The sequence below is a fragment of the Myzus persicae genome, unplaced genomic scaffold, assembly GCF_001856785.1.
Source record: "Myzus persicae strain clone G006 unplaced genomic scaffold, MPER_G0061.0, whole genome shotgun sequence".
In the NCBI taxonomy this organism is placed as follows: Eukaryota; Metazoa; Arthropoda; class Insecta; order Hemiptera; family Aphididae; genus Myzus; species Myzus persicae.
The window spans coordinates 88,834-114,193 of NW_019104197.1; the positions used below are offsets into that span (position 1 = coordinate 88,834).

General features: G+C 29.1%; 1 protein-coding gene across 1 annotated transcript in view; it reads left to right on the forward strand.

Moving 5' to 3' along the window:
• Positions 1-25,160, forward strand: part of LOC111039850 (extracellular serine/threonine protein CG31145) — a 72,216-nt gene extending 47,056 nt beyond the window's left edge. The window contains exons 3-8 of the mRNA XM_022323499.1: positions 8,904-9,028; positions 9,104-9,182; positions 11,000-11,092; positions 13,685-13,992; positions 16,981-17,254; positions 22,482-25,160. Coding sequence (XP_022179191.1) covers positions 8,904-9,028; positions 9,104-9,182; positions 11,000-11,092; positions 13,685-13,992; positions 16,981-17,254; positions 22,482-22,773 — 1,171 coding nt within the window. The 3' untranslated portion in view covers positions 22,774-25,160. The remainder of the gene's footprint in view (positions 1-8,903; positions 9,029-9,103; positions 9,183-10,999; positions 11,093-13,684; positions 13,993-16,980; positions 17,255-22,481) is intronic.
• Positions 25,161-25,360: the final 200 nt, after the last annotated feature.

Here is a 25,360-nt window from a genome sequence, read left to right on the forward strand (position 1 = left end):
ATTTAAATGAATATTCATTGGTGTAGGTACCGTTATGTTAAAAAGTATGCGTGAACAAGTGGATGAAGACAATATTACCTTTTATTTGATTATCCTAAAATAGTTATAAATGCACCAAATATTCCCATTATTAATGGCACACAGTCCTTGCAGAAAATCAACAATATTACTGGTCTTGATTTAATAATACACGACAGATAGGTATTAAAAAATGTCTTTGTGTATGTTTTATAAATTTTAAATAAATAGATTTTGATTTAATTTGACTAGATGGTTATATTATATATATATTATATCGTTGGCTTTAGACGTTTGAAATACGGTCATTGACAGTATAGTATATACACTTTAATTCGTGGCAGAAATTTTAAAATTTGATCAATCATGTAATATATATATATATCATGCACCTATATTTATTAATACTTAACCAAATACGTTATAATTTATATTTTATAATATATATTCTGAATAAAGAAACCTCCTATTCTCCAACAGCAGGAAAATTTTTTATTTAAAACTATATCATAATAAAATGACGCAACCTTGGAACACGTGAAATAATTAAGTCTCGTATATCTTACACAGTTACATACTACATATATTATTACCTAGTGTTACGGAGTAGAGTTTGTATGTGCCGATTTCCCTGATTAACTGCTGTATCTTATAATGTTATAAGTACTTACGAGCGTATTGTATGAGAATGACTCTGTGCAGCCGCAAACGAATAATAGAAAAACGTACGTCATATTCCATGGTAATCGTTCTCATCTTGAGTAGGAATTTATAACATCTTTTAATTGCACAATTCAATATTTGCATAATATAAGATTAGCTACTGTTATGTTCAATCATAATAAATTAGAATTCTGAATTGAAATACGCATTATTATAGTATGGGTCTAAAACACTATGGCTTAGTATTCCAATTTTTTTTTCAAAACTATATAAATAACTCATACACATAAATAAGATTTACAACTATACCTGTATGGCCGATCAAATTTAGTCGATGTGAACTCTGTGTGAAATACTGAAATGTGATACCTCGTCGGTTAGTTTAGGTCGTACCTAGTGGGTACAAAGTGTGTATTATAGTATTTACGTGTCAATTTGTAGTGCGCTAATACACATAATTCTGCAGATCTATATACTATAATTAATATAACAACTGATCGGTGATCAGACTTTATTCTGTTACCATTTTACCAAGAAATATCTATATCCGTATTATGACCCGTATAATTCACCCTTTTTTATTTATATTTTCGTTCAATCATTCATTATACATATTTTATACGATACTTAAAATCAGAGAGAATATTCATTGGTTTGAGTCAGGTTGATAAAATATTTTGTTAATTTATTACGCTACCAACATTTGAATTTCATAGTTAATTTAGTACAAATTTAAGGAAAAAATAAAAAGACCAAAATTATATAACATATCGAGTATAACAAGTTAGCATGTTTGTATAATAACTAATAAGTATAGTAAGTTAGCTATTTTTACGATTTTAATCATGTTTACGAAAATACCATCCACCTACAACAATATCGTCTGAAATATCTGTGGTGTAAAATGCGTATTGTTACCATATATACGCGACAAACAACATAAATATCATAACGAATTAATTGTAAACATTTTATTTCAAAGTTTTTCTTAATATCTAAACAATATAATTACATAACGAATACATTAATGGATCAAATAGAATTTTAGGTTCCTACTTAGTAATTATATATTTGTTAGCAGTAGATACGTATAAAGTACACGATATTAAGCGTCGGGTAGGCATCATGTATGTATGTAATATATAATATGATGTGTAGTACTAGTAGTGTGTATGTCGTGTTTAATATGTCTACCATACGAATTTTGCGTAATAATACATTTAATTAAACACTCGATCTTAATATGTAGGTACTCGTAATAAGGTACCTATTGTACCTACTCCAAAGTCTAAACTACTACCGTTGGTTGCAGATTTACAATTATTATGTTCGTGACATTAGAATATAGATTTACACCGTGGTGTGCAGACACCGTAGAACAGTGCAGTCTCGAAGGGTAACAAACGCACGCATGTTTGTTAACATTATGAAAAGGATAAAAAATGATAATTTCAAGCTGTACGACAATTTTTTGAAAAAACATTTTCCCCATTGTTGTTTCATCACGTTAAAAAATATTACGAATGGGTACCACCCTCGTTCCAACTTACTGGTAAACGAACAAACACTGTGACCTTAAAATATATAAATATGTTTTGTCATAACATTTTTCCAACCAATAACAAATACACATACGTGACGAGTCTGATGTAGTCGTCGGACATGCTATTTTCTATTACAGGCTTATTCTTAAACCGGTCAAATCTATGTAAACACTCGACGTTGACAAAAGTTAAATGCATTAAGGATAAAAAAAAAACTGTTTCATCGATTTTTATTTAATATGTCAAGAGTATTATGGATCGACACGTGTTAATGAAATGATTTTATGAATTTATCATTTCATAGCTTTGTAATCACGAACGTAATCCTTTACATATTTTTATACCTAATAAAATATAATTTTTGAACAGTGAAATTCACGTAAAATTGGTTAAATCATATTCAGAAGTTGTAGATGCAATGGTAACAAGTTTATTGTGTTTCGACATATTTTATGGTTTTAAGTTGTATACTTGACTATTACTGGTTCATACTTAGTTCATATAAATAAATAATCGTTAGATTTAATATTTATAGTATAACTATAATACATAGAATGTAGATTATTAAGTTATTACAAAATAAATTCGTCATTTATGGTGTTTGATAATAGACTTGTCCCTATTATGTTTAAAAAAATGTACGACATGGTACCTTTTTATAGTTATTTTGAAGTTTGTTTTTGATCAATATTTGTGATATATATTTTAACAATTAGATTTAATGTTTTTTTAAACTTTTTAAGCAAGTACCTGCGTCCTGCCTACAATACTAGTATTGCTTAAAATATTCAAAATAAATAATTACAGAAAAGAACAAATCAATAATAGAAACGTTTTCTAATTTTAAACAATTTCCCTACGTCAATTTAAAGGTAAATTACATTTTTTTGTTTGAAATACTTACGTCGAGTAGTAAGTATGTAAATCGTAAGTATATAATGCGTGTAATATGTTCTAGACCGCACATGATAATTTTCGAACAGTTATAAAATATAATATTTTTTTTTTATTGATGAATGTTCATAAATTTCTAACAATGGCTGTAGTCCGTCTAGGCCAGTTACTTCAATCGTACTCACCTAATAATAATCAGAATGAATAACATACCCGTATCCGGTACACCACAGTTGCTATTTTACTTTGTGCAAACGTCACGTGTGATCTATATATGATATGGATTTGAAAAAATTGTTGCGCAAAGAAAAAGTATTTCGGACTTCTGAACAACAAATTATATTAGTAATGATGTGTGGGTAGGTACCATAAAATCTATATCAATAACATGCACTCGCTATGTATACATATTATACATAATATGATACCTACTGAATCACGTACATAATATATGCAATATGCATACACCACCGAATCTCAATAATAAATATCTATATCCGTACAACATAATATAACAAATATATTATCTAGTGTTTGTCCTTCGGTGAAACTTATGGGTCCCCTGTGTGTTTATTAGTCGATGTTTTTGGATTGTGGTCAATTTCTTGGCGCTGCGCAATGAATCGTCGCGAGACCACTGCGGAGACGGATTGTTTTTTTGTTTTATTTTATTGCCGTACTACCAAGTCGTTTCAATATCACTGCGAGCACCTACGCGCGTTTATATACATAATAATATATCTACGTAAAATAACAACGACGAAAAACAAAAAAAAATAAGGTTTAGGTGCGTTATGTATATATGTACAGAGAGAGGAGAAAAAAACCGCACATATATGGAATATTAATGACCGGCATCGTCCCTGTTGAATACGAAACGACGTTTATGTAATTTATATCGCCGCCGTCCACGATATCTATATTCTCTGGTGGGGGGGGGGGGGGAGGGATAGAAAGGGGGCGTTATCTCTTTGACATTGCTCCTCTCCCGCGATCGAAGATTTATCGGCTGTATCGGTGTTTTTGGAACTATACCCATGCTTAAAACGGACGGCTAAAAGGTGAAGATATCGGCAAATGTCGTTTATTGTACCAAATGCAATATAATACAATAACGAAGAACTCATACTCACCTTTGTGGGTGTCTCTCTCTGATTTCACGACTAGCAAAAACAGAATATTTAAATTTCAAAAGAAACGCAGACGTGTGCTTAAATAAAATCATTTCTAAGTCACACAGCGATCGTCGTAAAATATACATCACTCGTAAAATCGATGGTATTAGACATCTACACCAAGAGAATACATCGTGTTTTTTTGGATGAAAAAATGAAATCCACACAATTGTAATGGTAAATTGTAAACAATTATTTTAAAGTATTAAATACTTGTAGGTACTTCCCTCGTATTTTTCAACATCTCAAGATAAGAACGCGTCATGATACTATAGGAAAAGTGATCTATATGTAGACAATCTGTGGATTCAAATCCATGTAACGGTGGATAACGTCTCCGACGAGTGACAACGGTTGTGACCTTTCGAATACCATTCGTAAAGGCTGATAGTTAATCATATCTATTATATCCTCGAATTCGACTCAACATTTTAGAACTCGAGTCTGATTTCGTTTATTTTTATTTGGGGAAGTTGAGTTGTTATGATAATATAATGCTAAACGTTCGTGCCTGTGGCTACGTTATTACTTATTACTTTTGACTGCTGGAGTTTTCGCCTCACTTAAGAAGAATACACGAAGCATGTTAAGTCAATAGATATATAAATGGGCATCTTAAATTTTGGATTGTTACTACAGGTCATGTCGGACCTACTTTTCGTGGTTTCACCCTAGGATGTTAAGTATTGATGATGCATATAATATCATCGTGTAGAATAGAAAAATGATTTGAGTAAGCCATTTTAACGGCGGCGTTCCGAATACAATACAACGAAGATGATATTATTTTATCGGTGATGTAAAAAAAAAACAGTAAACACAAATTATAGGTGTACCACGGTATAGAACAGATATAAACGCATCCAACCATGACTGCAGCGGAAACGGAACTTATGTTAGACCATTATTTTGTCGGTTCTCGCTCACGTTACATCTACTTATCGATGCGGCTCACGGTGGCGCTCTTCTTGTTGGCCAACCACCCTGGTATTTAATTTATGCGTTCATGTAGAATGTCAAAGTCAAACGCGACACGACGTTCGTAGTACGTCTGTTATTTTGATTCTGAGAAATAATTAGATAATTAATTATACGTTTTAAATATATTTACACTTACACTGCATATTATAATATTATTTTACAACATTAGTTTGTAGATCGATGGATACTATTTTTTTATTAAGATCGTGTTTTAAAGCATGGCGTGTGAGCAATTATCACTGTATTAATTGTACCTATCTTGATTTTAACTATTCTTCGTAGGTAATGTCTTCGTTGAATGCCTGTATTTTTTAAAATATTATACACTCTGAAAAAAAATCTATTGATCAATTGTCAATTGGGATTTAGGAATTTCAGCTAATTTACAATTCACAAAACTGTAAAAGTTATAACCGAAAAAAGTTATTGGGAAAATAATAAAAGTAAACAATAATTATTATATAGTATACCTAAGGGGTAAATCCGTTTAACGGAAAACACACATTATTTCAGAAAACAATAACGTTTTGGGAAATATTTTTTGTATAAAATTTCAAGTCGTTAAAAAAAAATTTTTTTACGATTTTTTATGGTCATCATTTTTTTAAGTTTTTAGTCTTATGAATTAAAACATATATTTTTAATTTAATATTTCTAAACAGTTTGTTCATCGAAGTATATTTATGTGTAAAAATTATATTTCCAACAAGTAGTTTATTGGTTGAGGGTAGGTATTTAAAGTTTAAATGAGCAGAGTAGTGGAACATAATTTGCGGGATATCCCTGTTATGCAGTACTTCACCATTCCGCTTAACTAAACTTTAAATACTTACATCTCAGAAACGATAAGCTAGGTACTCGTTAAAAATTAGATTTTATATATCAGTCATCCAAAAAATATTCTGCTTTAGAATAAAGTATTAAAAGTATATGTTGTCATAAAACAAGTTATAACGATAAAATTAGTTTAAAAAATAGTTTTTTCGACTCAAAAATATGTAAAAAACATATTTCTAAAAACCTTAATAATATTCAGTACATTGAAATTATGGTTGTCTTATGTTAAATGGATCACTCCGTACAAAAAAAAAAAAAAAACTATTGGGTACTTGTTAGTTTTTTCATTTTATTTGACATAAAATTCATTCCGTATAAAGCTAAAGAATTATACCTATTCGTACCTTACGAATATTTTTATTACTATCCATTTCACAATTATTGTTTAAGGTCAGTATTAAAAATTTAAATACATTTGTATAGATACTCGTATAGTAATTTAGCTGTAATTATATCTAAAATATTTCAATGTTTTTTTTAATCAATTTAATTAAACCAAAATAATGCTTTACATTTATTACGATGTGACTATTGTACATTAATTTAATCTATAGCTATTATAATATAATAATTTAATTACAAAGTTCAAAACAATTATAACATTGGTTATGGGAAGTTATCGTATTTTATAAAATATAATAGGTATGCTATTCATGAATTAAATAATATAACAATAATTATGAACAACGACTTAGGTTCCAAAATTATAGTTTGATAAAAACATAAAAAATCTTAATACAATTTATTTAATTTAAACTCAAAAGGCTTTTAAGTTATTATGTTTATTATTATCAATACATTATTATTTATTATAGTAAATACCAATGACCATTTAATACGACGTCATTGTCATGTATTTAATTACTTTTAGCTTCGTTATTTAATTTAAACCATAACCATATAATGGACGTGACCAATGATGATTATAAATGATGATATATATTAATATTAACATATTACATTTAGAATATTGTATAGGTACTCGAATGTTGAAATGAAATACAAAATATTATAGATAATTTTTGTTTCATAAAGTAATACTTTTTGAAATTTGAACTTTTTCACATGCGAATTCCCTAAATTTGATGTACTGAGTACCTATAGTATAGTACCTATACTCTATTTGGCTATGATTTATAATTTGTATGTATATGCATAATTATTAATGCATAAAATACGATTCTTAATACATTTTATTTAGAATATTCATTGATAATAATAACGTGTTATTTATGATAAAAAAATATTAATTTTAAGATTATCATTTTTTTTTGTCCTATAGGCATTTGTGTGTATTTGTGTATCAAAAAGAAATACTTAATTTAAACACATATATTTGAATTTGGATTTGATAAGTTTAATAAATTGTCTATATATTTTTTAATTTATTTTCAATACATCAGATTTAAGATAAAACCTGTCGACCAGAAAATTGACAATCATACGGATTTGTACAGAAAGATTTATTTCAAAACATATTAAATTACCTTATTTACTCAAGTTAGTAAATACAACAAGTCTATACAATTTAAATTCAAATTTTTAAAAAGTGTATTGATAGATGAAAATACCTATCACAATTCATTGTAATACTTAAAGTAGTTTGTGCATATTTTGTGTAAACTATGTTTCACTAAAATACAAAAAAAAAAATGAATATAAATTTTCAAAGTATACAATATGAAATAAGCCAATAACAATACTTATTTTTTAAATATATTGTTTTTAAATTCAACAAAAGATTTTCTTACCATTTATATTTTGCTAAACGATAAATTTTAAACTATATTACTTATGTATTCACACTTGTAAAACTATGCGTTTGGACATAAAGATAATTATTGGAATTTAAAGAACATCAACATTGACGAGTTAAAAATATTTTAATTCTCAAATGCATTGGAAAAAAAGAAAACGACACGATAAAAAACAAGTTAAAAAAATCAGCAAGGACGAAAATACTTTTTAAATGAAAACTATAAATAAATGAGAGCGTATTCGTTGTGTTTGTTGAAGATGAAAAGATGAATGATTGTTTGAATAACATCGGAAGTATTTAAAATTGTAATTGTGTTAATTATAATATTGTTATGTGACTTTATATTAATACATGCCTATATTATACAGTATTAGTTAATAATTAATAACTTTATTAAGTGTATTAAGTGTTTATTGCAATACAATATTTGTATGTTATAGTTTAAACTCTACATTACACATAAGACATAACAGATGTTGTACCTATTGTATAGTTTAGAAAAACTACTATGTTCAATTAAATCTTTTTGATTTATTAAGAATTTGGAGGTTATCCAATGTTTTTAAGGCCAGTGAAATAATATTTTCTACTAAAAAGTAAAATGGGAAAATTCTCATTAAGACCTTCCATAATAGGTAGGAGGAAAAGAGCGCATATATCTTTGATTTTTATTCTCACGCGATAAAACCCGATGGTTTTATTTCATTATTATTATTATTACTGTATTACTGAAAACATGGCGCATAATTGGGTCGTTTTTCACTTTAATCAACCGCGAAGAAATCTCCACCAAGAGTTTCCATTAATTACTTTTAAATTTAATTTTACATTCGAAACTGTTATAAGGAGACTCTTATACCTTTTGAAATGTCCTTTTTAATAAAGGAGTAACGAAAAGTTAAATTGTGTAAATAATATGAAACACTTACACATTTGGTTATATTATTTGTATGAGTTATACAATCATATAAAATATGTACTTTACTATAGAATTAAATGTGTATAATATCTTAAATATCAATATTTTTTTAGGCCAAACTCGACGGCATTAACCATATTCCACTCAAGAATATCAAAAAGAGAAATGTATCCTAAGAACGACACGTATGTGCCATTAATTTTAAAAAACATGGCCACTGCACGTATCTTAAGCGTAGGTGAGTTTTTCGGATTAACCTGTTTATTATTAATATAATATATTTAGTTTGGTAATATTAAATATTATATTTCAGCTCAAAAAGAAGGAGGCACACAACTCAAGCTTGTTATAGAGTATACAAATGGAGACAAAGCTCTTATGAAACCGATGAGGTAAATGATTAAAGTATTTTTTCAAAATATTGACGAGGGTGGTATTTTGTATTACTAATTTATTTATATATATAAATGACCTTTAAATTATATAATTGAAATATAATATAAAATTAAAATGAAACAAAGTATCCATTAATTGAAGCATTAGTATTTAATGTATGTAAATGGACTCTTCGTAACTATTATTTGAAACTGACTCAGACATGTTAATGTTTTAAAAGCATGTTCTATCGCTTATTAGTTCCGTCAGGTATTTTTGAATGTTGAAATAATTGGCAAATTACTAACTAATTTTAATTTGAAACTAGTTTTAGCGACGTTGACACTTTTTTAGCGAATCTTCGACGGTCTGCGTTTCATTAATTCGTTTTATCCACTATAATACTGTAGCTATACACATAATATTTACTTAATATTATGTAAACAACATTTTAACGATTTATATAAATAAATAAAAAAATTATTGAAAATAATATAATTTTTTCTAACTTTACTTAGTATTCACTTAAGATTCATTGAAGTCGATTTAAATTCAGAGTTATGAAAGTATTTAAAACTTTGGAATTAGAAATATTAAAGTAAATTGATTCTTAGTTTAAAATAACACTTTCTTGTATTCAATGTTTATCGTAACTGCTACTAAAGTTATTCGAAATTGTTGCTACGAAGCGGCCTCTCATGACTCAGTAATCGTATCATATATTATATTGTACTATTCTAGAGAAATAAAAATTAGCAATTTGTCGATAATTTTGCACAAATAAAAACAGGAAGCACGTACAACATAAAACATGTAGGTACCTACTGTTGGAGGAAATATTTATATAGAATACTGAATAATGTACAACGTTTACTGTTTATGAATAGATGTTGGTTTTTATGTACCTACCTATCTACGTGTTTAATATTATATTTGAAGTATTATTTCGATTTCATCATTGCTAATATCAGAAACTATAATAATTATAGTAATAAAAAAAATAATAAACTAAATTATCATTCAATTTTTAAATAGGTTTAAAATGTAGATTTTTTTTACAAAATGTATTTATATAATAAACCAATATGTAGACATTCATTTGTGTAACATTTATCAACTTCGTTGTAATTATATTGCGTATTATTTCATAAAAATAAAATACCTAGGTGGCTAAAGTTGGAATTTTAAAATATTAAATATAATATGGTATTTTTTAATACATTGAAAATGCTTAGAATCCTTTTTAAATGCAATAATTTATAGTTGCTAATTTATACACCTAATAACAATGCAACATAATATCGGTTGCACCAAGGTGATCAGAGCGAGACGACAGCCAAAAAACATCCAGTCTCTATCTATATACATGGGCTGTGATTTTTAATATATTATTTATACGCATTTTAAAATTCTTTAGCCGATTTAGTCCATTGTGTTCACCTTCGCGTCATATTGGTATTATACGATTATATGTTAACACACACATTTTGTGGCAATCACTTTACAATTTCAGATTATTACGGAATTATATAATATTCATATATTAATAAAATATTATGTATTAAGTGAAAAGTCGTAGTTTTGTAATATAGTTAATAATGTAGCACCAGGTGATCATAATATATAAACTTTTGATCAAAAGATGATTTATAAAACGAAGCTGTTTTGAAGATGCTATAATATAGCCCATAGTTTTCCATAGTCAGCACATGGCTTCATTATACATAATATTAATATTACCCATGGGCCATGATGTATAGTACTATATTATTATTGTATCACACTATCACGTTATAGATACTTTTGAAAATAATTTGTTTTTATACGATCGCAGGTTCTCCAGAGAACAACAGACTCTGCCGAATCATTTTTACTTCACCGACTACGAAAGGCACAACGCCGAAATTGCTGCGTTTCATCTCGACAGGTAAGTCCATCGCTAAAACGAAAATCATACGCATTAGTTCCGAATGATAGTCTATCGTAAACGTTATTGTGAATGAAGCAATTCCTTGGTCCGTGCAATCCAGTGCATTACATCACGGTGTTGTGCATTGTGAAACAATGCGGTTCGATCCAAAAAATGATATAAACTATGTGTATTATATATATAACATAATATATACGCGGGTATAATATACTATATACTATAAATAGGTATATATTTTTTTGCTGCCTGAAAGAAAAATAAAAAAATAATTTTAGTGAGATCTGTCAAAAATGATGCTGTGGTTGTTACCAATTTCAGATAATTATCAAAAACGGAGTATCGAGAACAGGGGTAATTGATAAAATTTGATAACTATTATAATATGTACCTAGTATTGTTTTTTGTTGTTTTTATTTTTTAACTCCAGTAGATCACAAAAATAAAGTTATAATCATTTTTGGTGACATAATACATCTAGAACATTATAATAACCTTTTTTTTTAAGCGATATCTCATAACATTATTATAATGAGTCTTATGACACTATTATAGTATTATAACAAGTCTGCTATCATATGCGTAGGAATCGGCATAATACGCATGTCTCTCTATTAAATGCATTCATAAGGCACTATACAATTAACAATGTGTACATATAATTAATCATTTTTATGCATATACTATATACGTTATTATTATTTGTATTACTTTTACAGTTTTACAGTGTTACATTTTATCAAGTAATACAAATCCAATTTTCTAAAAGTAATGTTTAGAACGATGACATTCCACGGACCATTAAGTATTTTTCATCATCTCACTTTGTATATGTCCACCCATCATCTCACTTTGGATATTATGTCCACCCCATCTCGGAGCATAATCTTCAAATGGATTTTTTTTTGGTTTTTATTTTTTAGAAATTCGATAGCATATTTTAAAAGTTTTAATGATATAATTCAAATAAAGCGTATACATTTTAATAATAAATACAGTTTGTCATTGAGTTTTTCTACGCATTTTATCGTTTATAGAAATGGTAACAAAGTAACAAATTAGTACGTCTTAATAATATAATTTATGCGTCCCTACGGGCTACTGATAGATTAACCAATAATGAACAAAGAACATCTTGAGGTTTCTAATGGAGAATCATTTAAAACCTTATCCTAACTGAATTTTCATTTTATTGAAAATTGTTCACCACAAGTCGCTCAACATTTAACAATCATAATTCAACGAAACTGAAAATAAAGTAGCTTAATTTAATCATTTAGTATTTACACAGTAAACGTCGACACATATTATGTGTGTCGATCCTAATTTAGTAGATAGGCTAATGACGTATCTGAATTTTAAATCTTAATCTGTGTTAGGAGGGAGGGTGATTAAAAAAGCAGTCCTAGTTTGCGCACATTAACTGAAATTAAAACTTATTTGCGCACACAGTATACACAATATATGCAATAGATATATCCTCTATGGAAAGCTTCAGCTGCGTTCGTTGTAGTTGGTTGTTTATCATTTGATTTTATAGCCCACATGGAAAGGTTATTGTTTGAACTAGGCAAAATATATGATACAAAATACAAAAACATAATCGGAGAAATATAATCAGGTATTCTAGCAATAGATATTAAATTTATATAAGTTATCTTTATTTCTTCTGGCGGTGCCAAGTTTATTACAGCAAACCGAAAAAATATTTATTTACATACCATTTGTAACCATTTACTTACCTCGGAATTATTATTTTTATACTCCAGTAATAATGAACTAGGTACCTACTTACTAATTTGTATTCGACAAAACCAATATTGTACTAAATGCAACGCACAACATACAATTTTTCGTTGAGGCAATACCTTTCAAGATTAAAATTGAGTTATGAGCATATTGTTTCAAGTTAACATTAGTTTATTTAATACTAAGTTTCCGATTGAGGATGTGAGTAGGTATACACATTTTGATTTTGAAGTGTTTCCTACATATTTATGAAGTTAAATGCATGTTTTTTTTTTACATTTTATTGGTATATAGCCTAGTAAATTATTTCGGGCAATTAGAAAATTGTATTTTTTTGCATAGGTACCATTGTATAGGAATACCATACGCATGAATGCATAGTATATTATTGCACAAACGAGTGGTCGCAATTCTTTAATATTTTGTGCGCAAACAAGTTCCGGGTTTTAATGAGAAATTTTAAAATGTGCGCAAACTGTAGACGGTTAAAATCGTTTGATAAAACTAGAAAAATAAAATACAGAAAGTATTACCTTGATTCTCATCATCGATCAACTTCTTGAATTTTTTTTTAATTCTAGAATTGATTTTTATTTAATTTAAAGCCAATTTAACGATCTCGATTACTATATAGATATATATATATAGATGCATACAAATAAACCAATAACCAATTTTACCAACTAAACTGATATCGCCAAGAGCCAACCTCTCCCCCTCCACCGTAGACTATTAAATTGTTTCATATATAATATTATAATGTTCATTCTTCAGAGCATCACGGTTTTTAAAGGAGTTTAGTATGAAAATATTTGTATAATAATATTATAATATCGTCCATAGGATATTGGGGTTTCGGAGAGCAATGCCTGTCAGCGGTAGATTGGTGAACATCACGTCTGAACTCATGGCCCAGGTGACCGCGTCTGATTTGTTGAAAACATTCTTCGTGTCGCCCGACAAAAATGTGTGCTTTCACGGACAGTGTTCCTATTACTGTGACACGTCGCATGCTATTTGTGGAAATCCGGACACGTTGGAGGGCTCGTTCGCCGCGTACCTACCATCCCAAGATTTTTTGGAGAGAAAGACTTGGAGGCATCCGTGGAGACGCAGCTACCATAAGCGGAGGAAAGCGAAATGGGAAACAGGTCAGTGACGAGAACGATAATTATATTATCCATAAATAATTGTGTGGTGCTAAGATAACGCCAGACGTTGGAATTCAAAAACGTAACATTACAGTAGATTCCGCTTATAAGGATCTTTACGGGATCTTTAGATCGTTGTTCCCAAAATTCGCTATAAACCAGATGACAAAAACATATTGCATGTGCGATAAAAAACCAACCAAATATAGGTACATGGCTCGGAATCGTTTTATCTGGAATATCGTTTTTTACTTTGTAATAAGTAGTTTCTACTGTACCTGTATGTTTTTTAATAACATCGATGAGAAATAGGATGATTCCGGTAAAATACGACAAAATTCACGATGTTAATTTATCATCTACACATAAATATATTAAAAGTGTACGCTTTTAATGGTCTTATACCAAAGAAAATATTTAAAAATTATGTACACGTGAACTTTTTTTACTAATCAAATATGTTTGACTTTAAGTGTAGGTCTCTGTGTGCAGGTGTTGCTTAAATATATAAATAGTATATTATATAAATTTATAACATAGGACTTTTTGATGAAAAGGTCAATGATTCTACACCTACAAATATTTTCAATTAAAACTTGTGAATTTTGTTTTATTTTTTTTCTCACGGGCAATATAATAATTGAATGAAGTATTGTTACAACTTTTTGATTGTCAAATTTGAAAGTTGATCAAAACAAAAAATCATTAATTCAAATTATAATGTATTCTTTTTATTATTAATGTTTTTGATTTATTACATTTAACGGATTATTAAAAAAAATATGTTTATTTAGTTGATAATATTAACATGACTGCTGTACAGAAACATTGAAATATATTTAGGACATTTATTTTAATGATCAGATGATTCTTATATTCTAATAAATAAATAAATAAATAAATAATAAGTTCAGCAAAGCGCGAAGAAAAATTAATATTAAATGTATCAATTTTATTTTAAAATTACAATATATTACATGTTTGAGATGAAATAGATAGTATATACTATATAATATAATATAATACACCAATACTATGTAAGGTTATCTTTTTTGTTAGAGATTTACCGACAAAAATCTTTCTTTACATTATTTTTTCGCTATACTTAAATCGACAACCAATAACCCATAAGGAACTCTTCTGTCAACTAGTTGATAATATTATTTATATAATATTATAAAATTATGTGATAACTGATAAAGAATTAAAGAATAAACAATTTATTATGTTACGAGTGATTTATAATATTCAATATTTAGACCTAGTCAAAGAAGACTTAGTTTATGATTATAAACTCAAATAAGGTTTTTATTTCGATCAACGCATCATCATGCTAACACTTTATGTTTTAAGACAATATTTTTTAATTTAAAAATACGCCTCAACTACCAGGGTTATTGGTGTTTATAAAGAAACACATTACATTTTAAAATTTCTAAAATACATCACTAATAAAGTTGTATACAAAATATCTTAAAATGATACATCAAGGTTTAAATTATTGAAAATACTTGTAGTTTAATTTATGTGTGCTTGTTATATTTTCTGAAATAGGTTCGTCTCTTTGAGGAGTTCCAGAAGAGTCGATGTTCTCTCTGTGTTGGGTGATAGTATTTCGCATAGATGCAGGGGGCCATCAGTTTGTTTCAGGAGTCATTTGTCAGTTAAAACAATAATAAAAATAATAAAAATAGTTTAATATAATATAATTAAAATCTATAATGGGTATAATTCTCAAAAATATTTATTTATGTTAAGATACAAATTAAATTTAGTTGTTGTTGTGGTTAAGAAGTTTATATAATTATTCCAACATTTTACTTACAATATAATTTAGCTTGCATACATACAAAATAATGGGACAATTAAACATTATTATCTTACTATAAAGTTTTTATATTACTATACAGTCTGAATGGTGCTTTTGCTTTAAATAGTCAAAATCAACAACTAAACATTTTACAATAATAATATTATTTTTGCCTGGAAAATACTTTAAATATTAATCATAAAGCTTTAAAATAATTAAATGTTTACCACTTTAGTTTTTCATGCGTCAGTCAAAAAATAAAATGTATTAATAATGTTAAATAAAGAATCAAGTTAATAGATTTTAATTTTTTTTAAATACAATGTTTAATAAAGTTATAAAACGCTAATACATAATTACCTAGTTTAAAAAAAAACTATATTTAATCTCAAATTTCAATTACGTTTCGTGGTATGACTAATGTGTTTTATACAAATGATATAGATTATGTTTAAAATATAAACTATTTTATTTAACCTAATTATAATATTGTTAGCTACTTATTAACTTAATTATTTGTCTCCTACGCCCAAGCATTGTAGCTATAAAATCTATAAGTAAGTTATAAAGTAAAATATAAATAATAATACAATTCACATATTATTATTATTTTATAGAGCTGATTTACTGAATTGCCGAACGTTTAATTTCTAATGGCATATTTGCTATAGTGAATTTTATTGTTGATAACAAAAGTAATTAATAAACAAATGTACGGTTCATTATAATTGTCCCTAATGTATGCATGATTAAAACCTCAGATTATATTTTTTAATGTACATAATAAGTGATATTATGTACAATTGTTTGACTTACTGCAATTCCATACTGGAAATCTATTAAACGTGGTTTTTGAAAATTAAAATTAGATTTTTTACAAGATTAACATAAGCAAATAAATCAAAATATATTATTGCGATCAACAGGATTGTTTATTTAGATAGATATTGTCTTCGACACAGAGCGAAAAAGACTGTAAATTATCGTTCAATTGTAATGCAAATATTATGTTAAAATGGTAAATGGGGCGAAATTGCATTACAAAGTGTGAATATTGTGCTCAAGGTGACGGAAATAAAAAATATTATTCCCCAATATATTAGCCTTATTTTTGTTGTTTAGCTCTAAATACTTAATGCACCGAAATTGTTATTTTATTTTGTTTATATTTGATATAGATCCAAATTACTGTGAAATGATCAGAAACTTACCGCCGTACAATAGTGGTCGCCGGATGTTGGACATTATGGACTTGTCCGTGTTTGACTTTCTCATGGGCAACATGGACCGTCATCATTACGAAACATTCACCTTGTTCGGCAACGACTCATTTCCTATTCACCTCGACCACGGTCGGGCGTTTGGCAAGGCGTTCCACGATGAGATGAGTATATTAGCTCCAATCATCCAGTGTTGTCATATACGAAAATCTACGCTGGAGACTTTGTTAAGGTATTGGTTGTTCGTACTATTCGTAAAGCGATTAAAATAAAAACTCAAACGACGCGGTTCGCTTTGCATAGTTATTAATCATTATTATTAGGGACGACTTATGTAATATGATGGTAATGTAGTAGTATACAACTGTTACCATACGTTTAAGGCAGTACAGGCATAGGTAGAACTTCAGTTAGAAAGAATTATTTTTTTTCTATTCTTTATGATGTAAAAAACAAAATAGTGCAAAAAGACAAAGGTTATTATTATAATGGCATAACAAATGTTTGGCATTGCAATTATGGTCTTGCAAAAAATAACCGTGGATAAAAATGTATCCGATTAAACCTTCTCAGATATCGGCAGTGTAGGAAAACAATTTGGTCAATTAACAGGACAATTTATTTATTTCCCCTGTTGTCTACGAGAACTCTGTGAATAGAATTTTTATGCAAGCACCCGAACCTAAAATTATTTATTACAAACCCGTAGGGCTTTGAACATAATAATTAAATAATCTGGTTCAGAAGTTTTATCGGGTTTCCGACACAATTAAAAACCATAATTCATAAGTGAAGAAATATGAATTGAACTTCAAACATTTCTTTTTGTAGTCTTGTAGTCACTAAATTGTTCGTAGAACTCAATTCCCGTTACACTCCCTCGATGGCATCACAATGCTTTAATTAACAAGTCTAGTATAAAATTTGATTTATCATTATAAGATCTTTAAATTAACAAAGAAACCATGCACCTATCTATTGTATAGTTTTCATCAACTTGAAACATATAACTTTTGGCGACCTAATGATATAATTATTTTTAAATATTCAATATAAAATATATCTGGCCACTTGTTTTGGTATAATAATATATCCAAGTCTGTTAGTATACCAAACTGCGAGTGTATTGGTCTTTACTCTGGTTAATGGTTATCTCCTCTCCCTCCAATGAAAGTAACGCTTAAGGTCGCTCTCGAAATATAAAAATAGGTAATTACAATTCTAGCACTTACTATAATATTACGATGTTGTGTTGTCGAGACTTGTGAGGGACGAGGTGTGTGCATTAATAACGATCGTCTGTATTGAATTACGTTAGTACTTTATTTTATCGTATTCAAGATTATAATATTATATTTTATACAGAGTCTATGATGTATATTCCCTTCAGTACACGAAAACACTGTCGACTTAATTGACGTTTTGACAAAAACGTAAAATGTCAAGAAATTTAAAACGGCTTTGCAAACGATCGCTTTAGGACGTAAGTTGTGATGTCGGGATTGGGTGGCGAGCGAGAAGAAAACCGTCATCCGTATATCTATATATATACATTATATAATAAATATATATAATACCACGAAAGTGTGTTTGTTTTCTGCCACGTATGTCCGGCGGCCACCGCCACTGCCTTCGAGTGGCATCCGGCGAGTGTCTATATAGTCGAGGGTGTAGGTGGATAGGGGTGGAAGAGTCGTTGTGAACGTGGATATTCGGACTTAACTGCACGTCGACGGATAAAAGGGCCCGAGAGAATAAACGGCGGCGTGCCAATGCCGTCCAGCGATTGGTGGGCAGGGGGTTGGTGGCTGAGGGGGGGTAAGGAGATTGGTCCATTCCTCGCGTATACCTATTTATATATTACACATATATAGTACATGCGATAGAGATAATCTTAAATAAACGGCAGCCGTTAAGAGGTTGGGAAAACCCATTACGGGCATTCGCAAACACGAGGTGGACCCGATAAAATATTCAGCGGGGACAAAAAGCCCGACGACGTTTTGAAAAGCTCTCGTGCTGGCCGACCACGCTATTATGCACCGGGTGGGCACATACACGTCACGGGCACTTAGCATAATTATCTGTTATTGTCATGACGGACTATCGTGACGTGTACAATAAATAACAGTTGCAGTGCCGCTTCGGAATCGGTAAACCATCTCTCGGTCCGTGCAACAAACATATTATAAAACCGCAATGCACCGCGGTTTTTCCCGCTGCATCTGAGCGCCCGACCGCGCCGCCGTGACACGAATGAAAGTACCTACCTACGTAATAATATGCATTCGCTTTTCGGTGCAATTCCACGAAAATGTGTACTTTCGTGCGGCGTTTAAAGTCTCCCGATACGGCTTTTAGCCGCGGCTGCTCTGTTCAAAGGAAAGCGCGTTTATTACCGGACTGCGATAAAATACACCAGTTGTGCCTATGCAATATTAATAATATAATTCTCCGAACACGTCAGCAATAATATAGGTAGGTACCTGCCTATGTAATAATATATTGAGCTAGAATGCTAGATACAGCTGGTGTGCACAATATATAAACGGTACATATGTGCGCATTATACTGCGTAATGCTTGTACCCATTATAATACTTCTACAATTATTGTTCTGGTTGCCACGGTTCGACTTTTAAACACCAACCATTTAATATTATATTATTGTAGTGTTTTGTTGCGGGGATAATATTAAATATTGAAAACAAAAATAAAATAATAAAAATAATAAATAATAAAATTATTTTTGTTTTAATGAACTAATTAAAAAAAGAAACAAGATTGGCTTAAACCGAGTACATAATTATTAAATACATAGTTGACTAGAAGAGTAGTGACTTTCAATTCTATATAGACTTACATAGCTGACTTAAATAATTAATAATTCAATACGTACTTTTGTAGTTCAGGATTCTGTACAGCGCGATAATGTTAATTCTCAATGTTGGCTTATCCCCCGTCAGTTTTATTTTATTGCGTATTAAGGGATAGTATTTTTAAACAATAATGAATAAATAGTTATATTTTTTGTATTTAATGATAAGAAGCATTATATCTTATTTTATTAAAAACAAAGTAATGATATAAAAGTATTAGAAAATGTACTTTATCGTCATGCGTGAATAAAAATTATAGTTTTTAATATTTTTATCGCAAGGATTTTATAAATTTATTTTTTAAAATGTCATTTCTATTTTTATTCATATATTCTCAAACAAAATAATTTCCATAATATACTCAATATTGAAAATAATTGTATTTATAGCTTTGTATGCATTTTAAGTACATACAGAACTATCAAAGTCGCATTGTTAATCAACCACATTTTATGAATTACTCCGGTTATAATATAAAACTAATAACCTATATAAACCTTAATGCAATTTAAAATAAAATAAACTCTTAGTTCAATATTCGTCATGTATGTATACAAATCGATCAACTTACTATTCAGAATGTGATTACAAAAAAATAAATGAATACAATTATTTAAAAAAAAAACATATATAGTATCTATTAAAAGAATGTCTATAAAAGCAGTTGGTAGATTATTTTAAATGGGTGGTTGTGAGAACTCATATAACTTATCCCATAATATAACATATTATATTCTTGAAAGCCGTGCAATAAAGGTAGGTGCAAGAAAATTTGGTCTATTCGTACCTATATACATGTAAAATATATTTCTGATTGTAACCTAAATGTAATACCTTAACAATCCGAGACAAATACACATGTGCGTCGGATAATATAATCGTTTGAAAAGTCAATTTGAAGAAAAACTTTTATATGTGAAAAGTTTAAACGTCTGGTCATTTTCTTGGTAATCGAACTGCGAGAACCAATAGCTGTTTTAGATGAAATTGGGTTTGTGAGGTGGAACACTGAAAATAAAAGGAATATGTTATAGTGTTTAAATTAGGTGCATATATTTTATTATAAAGTTGAATTAATGACAATGTATTTGTGTTTTGTGGATTTCTCTTTAACTTTTTTATAGACCCATTTAAGTTCCAAATGTTTCAATAGAGAGTGTAGTTATCACAAGTATAAGACATCTTTATATTGCACCAATAATCTATTCTCTTTATAGTTCATAACATGACAAATAAGAACTTTAATGAACTCTTGGTTCTTAAATTATAATGCACACCATAAATAATATTTTTATTATTTATACCAAGCGGCCTTGATGTATCAAACATCAATCACTTTGATTTACACTCTATATATATAATGATAAGATAATAGTAGGTAATAGGTATATGTGTGTCAATATAATATCTTACAATTTTGGAATTTTTCTAAGATTTACCATTTCAATGGATTTTTTGACTCTGTGCATTCACATGAGGCACCTCGGTTATATTTTGATCTAAGGGGGGAATTTTGACTCTGAGTTCAGAGACCCCACCTAGACGCGGATCTAGAAATCTGAAATGAGGCGTGGTAGCTAAATACAATTATAATTTTATTACTTAAAAGGCTACTTAGTCCGCTCTAGATCCATGCCTGATCCCACCTCTTTAAACGGGCCTGAGTATTACGAATAAAATATGCTGTAAGTATGTTAGAAAACGTTATTGAATGCATATCATCCCAGTCACAAAAAACGGAAAGGAAAAACAACGAACTCGGTCCTTAACAATAATATAAATCATACCATGAATTATAAAAATGTTATACTCGTATTATGTAGAATAATCGAATTTGAATTTTTAAGTGCGTAATCTGTCTTGTCTTTTAACCGCATTAAAAAAAGTATTGGACTAGGAATTCTGTAACCGCAATGAGCCTGCTGTCCCAAGCAAAAGAGTATTTCCAGCCCCCAAAAATTAATGGCTCTATGACCTTATAAAAGTACACAAACCGTTTAAATCAATCATGCTTTATATACCACTCAAGCTGTTGAAGTATTATATTTGTTGGTCTTCATTATAATTGCTAGTGGTACTTTAGTCTCTAGCCTCTATTAAAGGTCGCTGAATCTTATATTGTTACGCCCACCGTCCATGAATTTGGCAGGGAAAAGTCAATAGTTCACTTTGGAAATCGTACAATAAACTTCATGTTGGTCATTGTTGGTTTGGTCCCAATATTTGTCGGAACTTTCTTTATTTTATAAAACCGTTTTTGATTTGTATCAATGTTTTAATCTACTGAACTTGCTGAACTTGATAGAGTATTAAAAAAAAACGTAAACAACGTTCCAATAAATGTTGCAGCCAATCCAACGATGACCAACTAATCCATTGGATTTTCACGGTATGAAAATAAACTGTGAATCGTTGTTGTATGGCCAAACCTACCATTTGAGTTGACTTTGCTAAGTTCACATATTCATGCTGCCCCCGTCACAATAATGATTAATTGTCTATATTAATTTAAAAAATAAAAATAAATGACAGTCTCCGTATGTATAAGTTTAACGGTCGAATGTGTTATGGTCGTTTTCAGGTTTCACAACGTCAAAAAGCTCAGCGAACACATGAGGGAATCCATGGATGAAGATAAGCTGGCACCCGTGCTATGGGAACCGCATTTGACTGCCGTTGATCGGCGAGTGGGAATCATCTTGCAGAAAGTCCGGCAATGTCTGTCGGTGAGCACGATGAGCGGCGAGGACGTGGCTGAGGAATCGCATGTCCGGCCCTCCACAAATGCCACGTTCGACGTCGACATGGGCGATATGGGACAGGAAGTCAAATACACGGCCAGGTCTAGGGAACAAACGCAAGGTGGAAACTGATGAGTGTTGTTTTTCTCGGTTCCGAACTGGCTCCGTTTGTGTCTGTTACTGGACGGATCAGGCCGAAGTGCGTTCAATTCGAATACAATATTATATTTTGGATCGCATTTGTCCGGTTCACTTGCCATCTCCAAGGTCTGTCCAAATTGGATGCCATGGCTCAATCGGCATCATATAAATACTTTAGCTTATCAAATAAAAATTTTAAATTTTGGAAGTCAATATTTTGTAGATTTGATTTCTTTATAAATGAAAAAAATGAATCAAAATTGATATTTTTTAAAAGTTTGTATCATGTCATAAGTTCACTTATTTTTCTACCAACTATTAGGATAATTTTTTTAAAGATTTATGTACAATATTATATATGAAACATCATAACTATATCTAATAGTTACTAAATTTAGTGGGAAATGAAATATTTATTATTTTTCTTTTTAATTAAAAGGTAAAATAAATACAATTACGATAGCCAAGTAAAAATGTAGTAATTATGTACATAGTAATAAATATCACTATAAATGTAAATAAATCTGACGCTAATGACAAAGCTGCCGAAGTGATGAATGATGATCAATAAAAAAATAAAAAATAAATAATATATTATAATACAGCCATCATTTTTTAGAGATGGCATGCAATTCGGACGCATCATTTTTTTTGGCATGCAATTCGGAAGAATCGATCAATTGACTTGATTTTTTGAGTGCTTCGATCGCCTGATATGTTGCGCTTGTGTTTGTGTGTAGGTGCGTATTGCGTTGTCGTAACGTATTATATTATTTTCACTATTTATTATTGACTGTATCTACGGTTTTTGTTAATCGGTAATCGCGTGGACGATGCTCGATAGCCATTGTAATGTTGTAATTGTTGGACATCCACTGTTCACTTTTCGTTATTGTATCGCTTAACTAGTAACTCATCTAGAATGATATCAATTTAGTAAATCGGTGTTTTTTACAATAGACCTTATAACCTTATATTTGTTTTTATAAGACTCGTCCTGAACACAACAATAATCTTTAGATGCCTTAAAATTGTACATTTGTACGTCATTCATTATACATACTTCAATAACTATAATAATTTGAAACGACTGGTGTTTAGTGGTTTAGACCATGTCGTGACATCCTGTGCCCACGAAAACCTCGGTTATATGCATACTGGTATATATATTCTGCGAATTGCGATACATGCAACCCATAAGTTCGTGTTGATATCATTGTAGATGATTAACTTATCGTCAGTGTTAGCGTCTTAGTGTAAACTACGATAGGTGCCTATAGTGATAATGTATTTTTTTTAAACATAGTTGACGGACTTATCAACAATTCCTATTTATATATACATATATATATTTAATTTTTATTAGAAAAAATTATGTTTATAGATAATATTTGTATTGAGTAATCTTCCCCAAGCCTGTCAAACACGTAGTATGTAATTTTTTACCCAAATAACGCGATATTCATAAATAGCACAGTCCACAGATCTATGAGAGGGGTCATATTGTATGAGGCTTAAAGCACGTTATGGTTATTAGGCCCAAAGAATTAAATTGTTTTGTATTTTATATTTAAATGAAACGTTTTCATTTTTTCGACAGATATTTCACTGTTCATTTGATTAATACATTATGATTATTTTTTTTGTTACGATATTAGAAATCGTGATCACATGAATATTTTATTTCAAATCAGATAATAATTCAAATATTCAATGCAAAATCAAAGTTATTATTGTAGAATTTTCAGAATATTGTGTTGTATTATACTATTTTAGACATTCCAGTGTTTCCAAGTTTTGTTAATGTTATTATTTTATATTTTAAATTATTTATGTGTAAATAAATATCATAACATGCGTAGGTACCTTCTATAAGAATATATATTTAAAATTTTTTTTCAAAGCTTATACCTAGGTAGTAAATATTATTTCAAATCAAGTTATATTCACGATTGAAGTTAAATTTGATAAAACTTACCCAAACCGTTGTAAATTATAAATTTTAATAGACACTGTTTTTCAATGTTCAATATTAAATGTATATTTATATTTTTATTATGTTATCAATTTTTTAATGTCCACTTAACTAAAAACAAATAATAAAATATAAAATAATACTGTTTGTTAATTTTTAGACAAAAAAAAAAAATGATTTGTGTTCAATACGTTATAAGCTCATAACTTATGAGTCATAAGTATAGTAAGTTATGCGTGTATTGTTCATTTTGAGATAATAATATTATGTACCTATATTGTATTGTTGATTACGTATTTAATACTTTTCCACTGTTCAATTTTAGTGTAGTATAATATTATACATGTTAAAATTGTTTGTTTGTATATTTATTTAAAGTAAAGTTATATTATTTTATGTGTTACACATCATTTTCATTATATTATCCAGAAAAAAATTCTCTGAAATGCCTTCATAAATGGTACCTACCTAAATACTGTACAAATGTATGATGAATTATAACGTTTATTTTACACATTTGATTTTGATTACAAATGTTTAAATAAAACCAGTATTTTTATACTATTGTTATGAAGTGTTATTTTTTTGTTGCCAAAATATTAT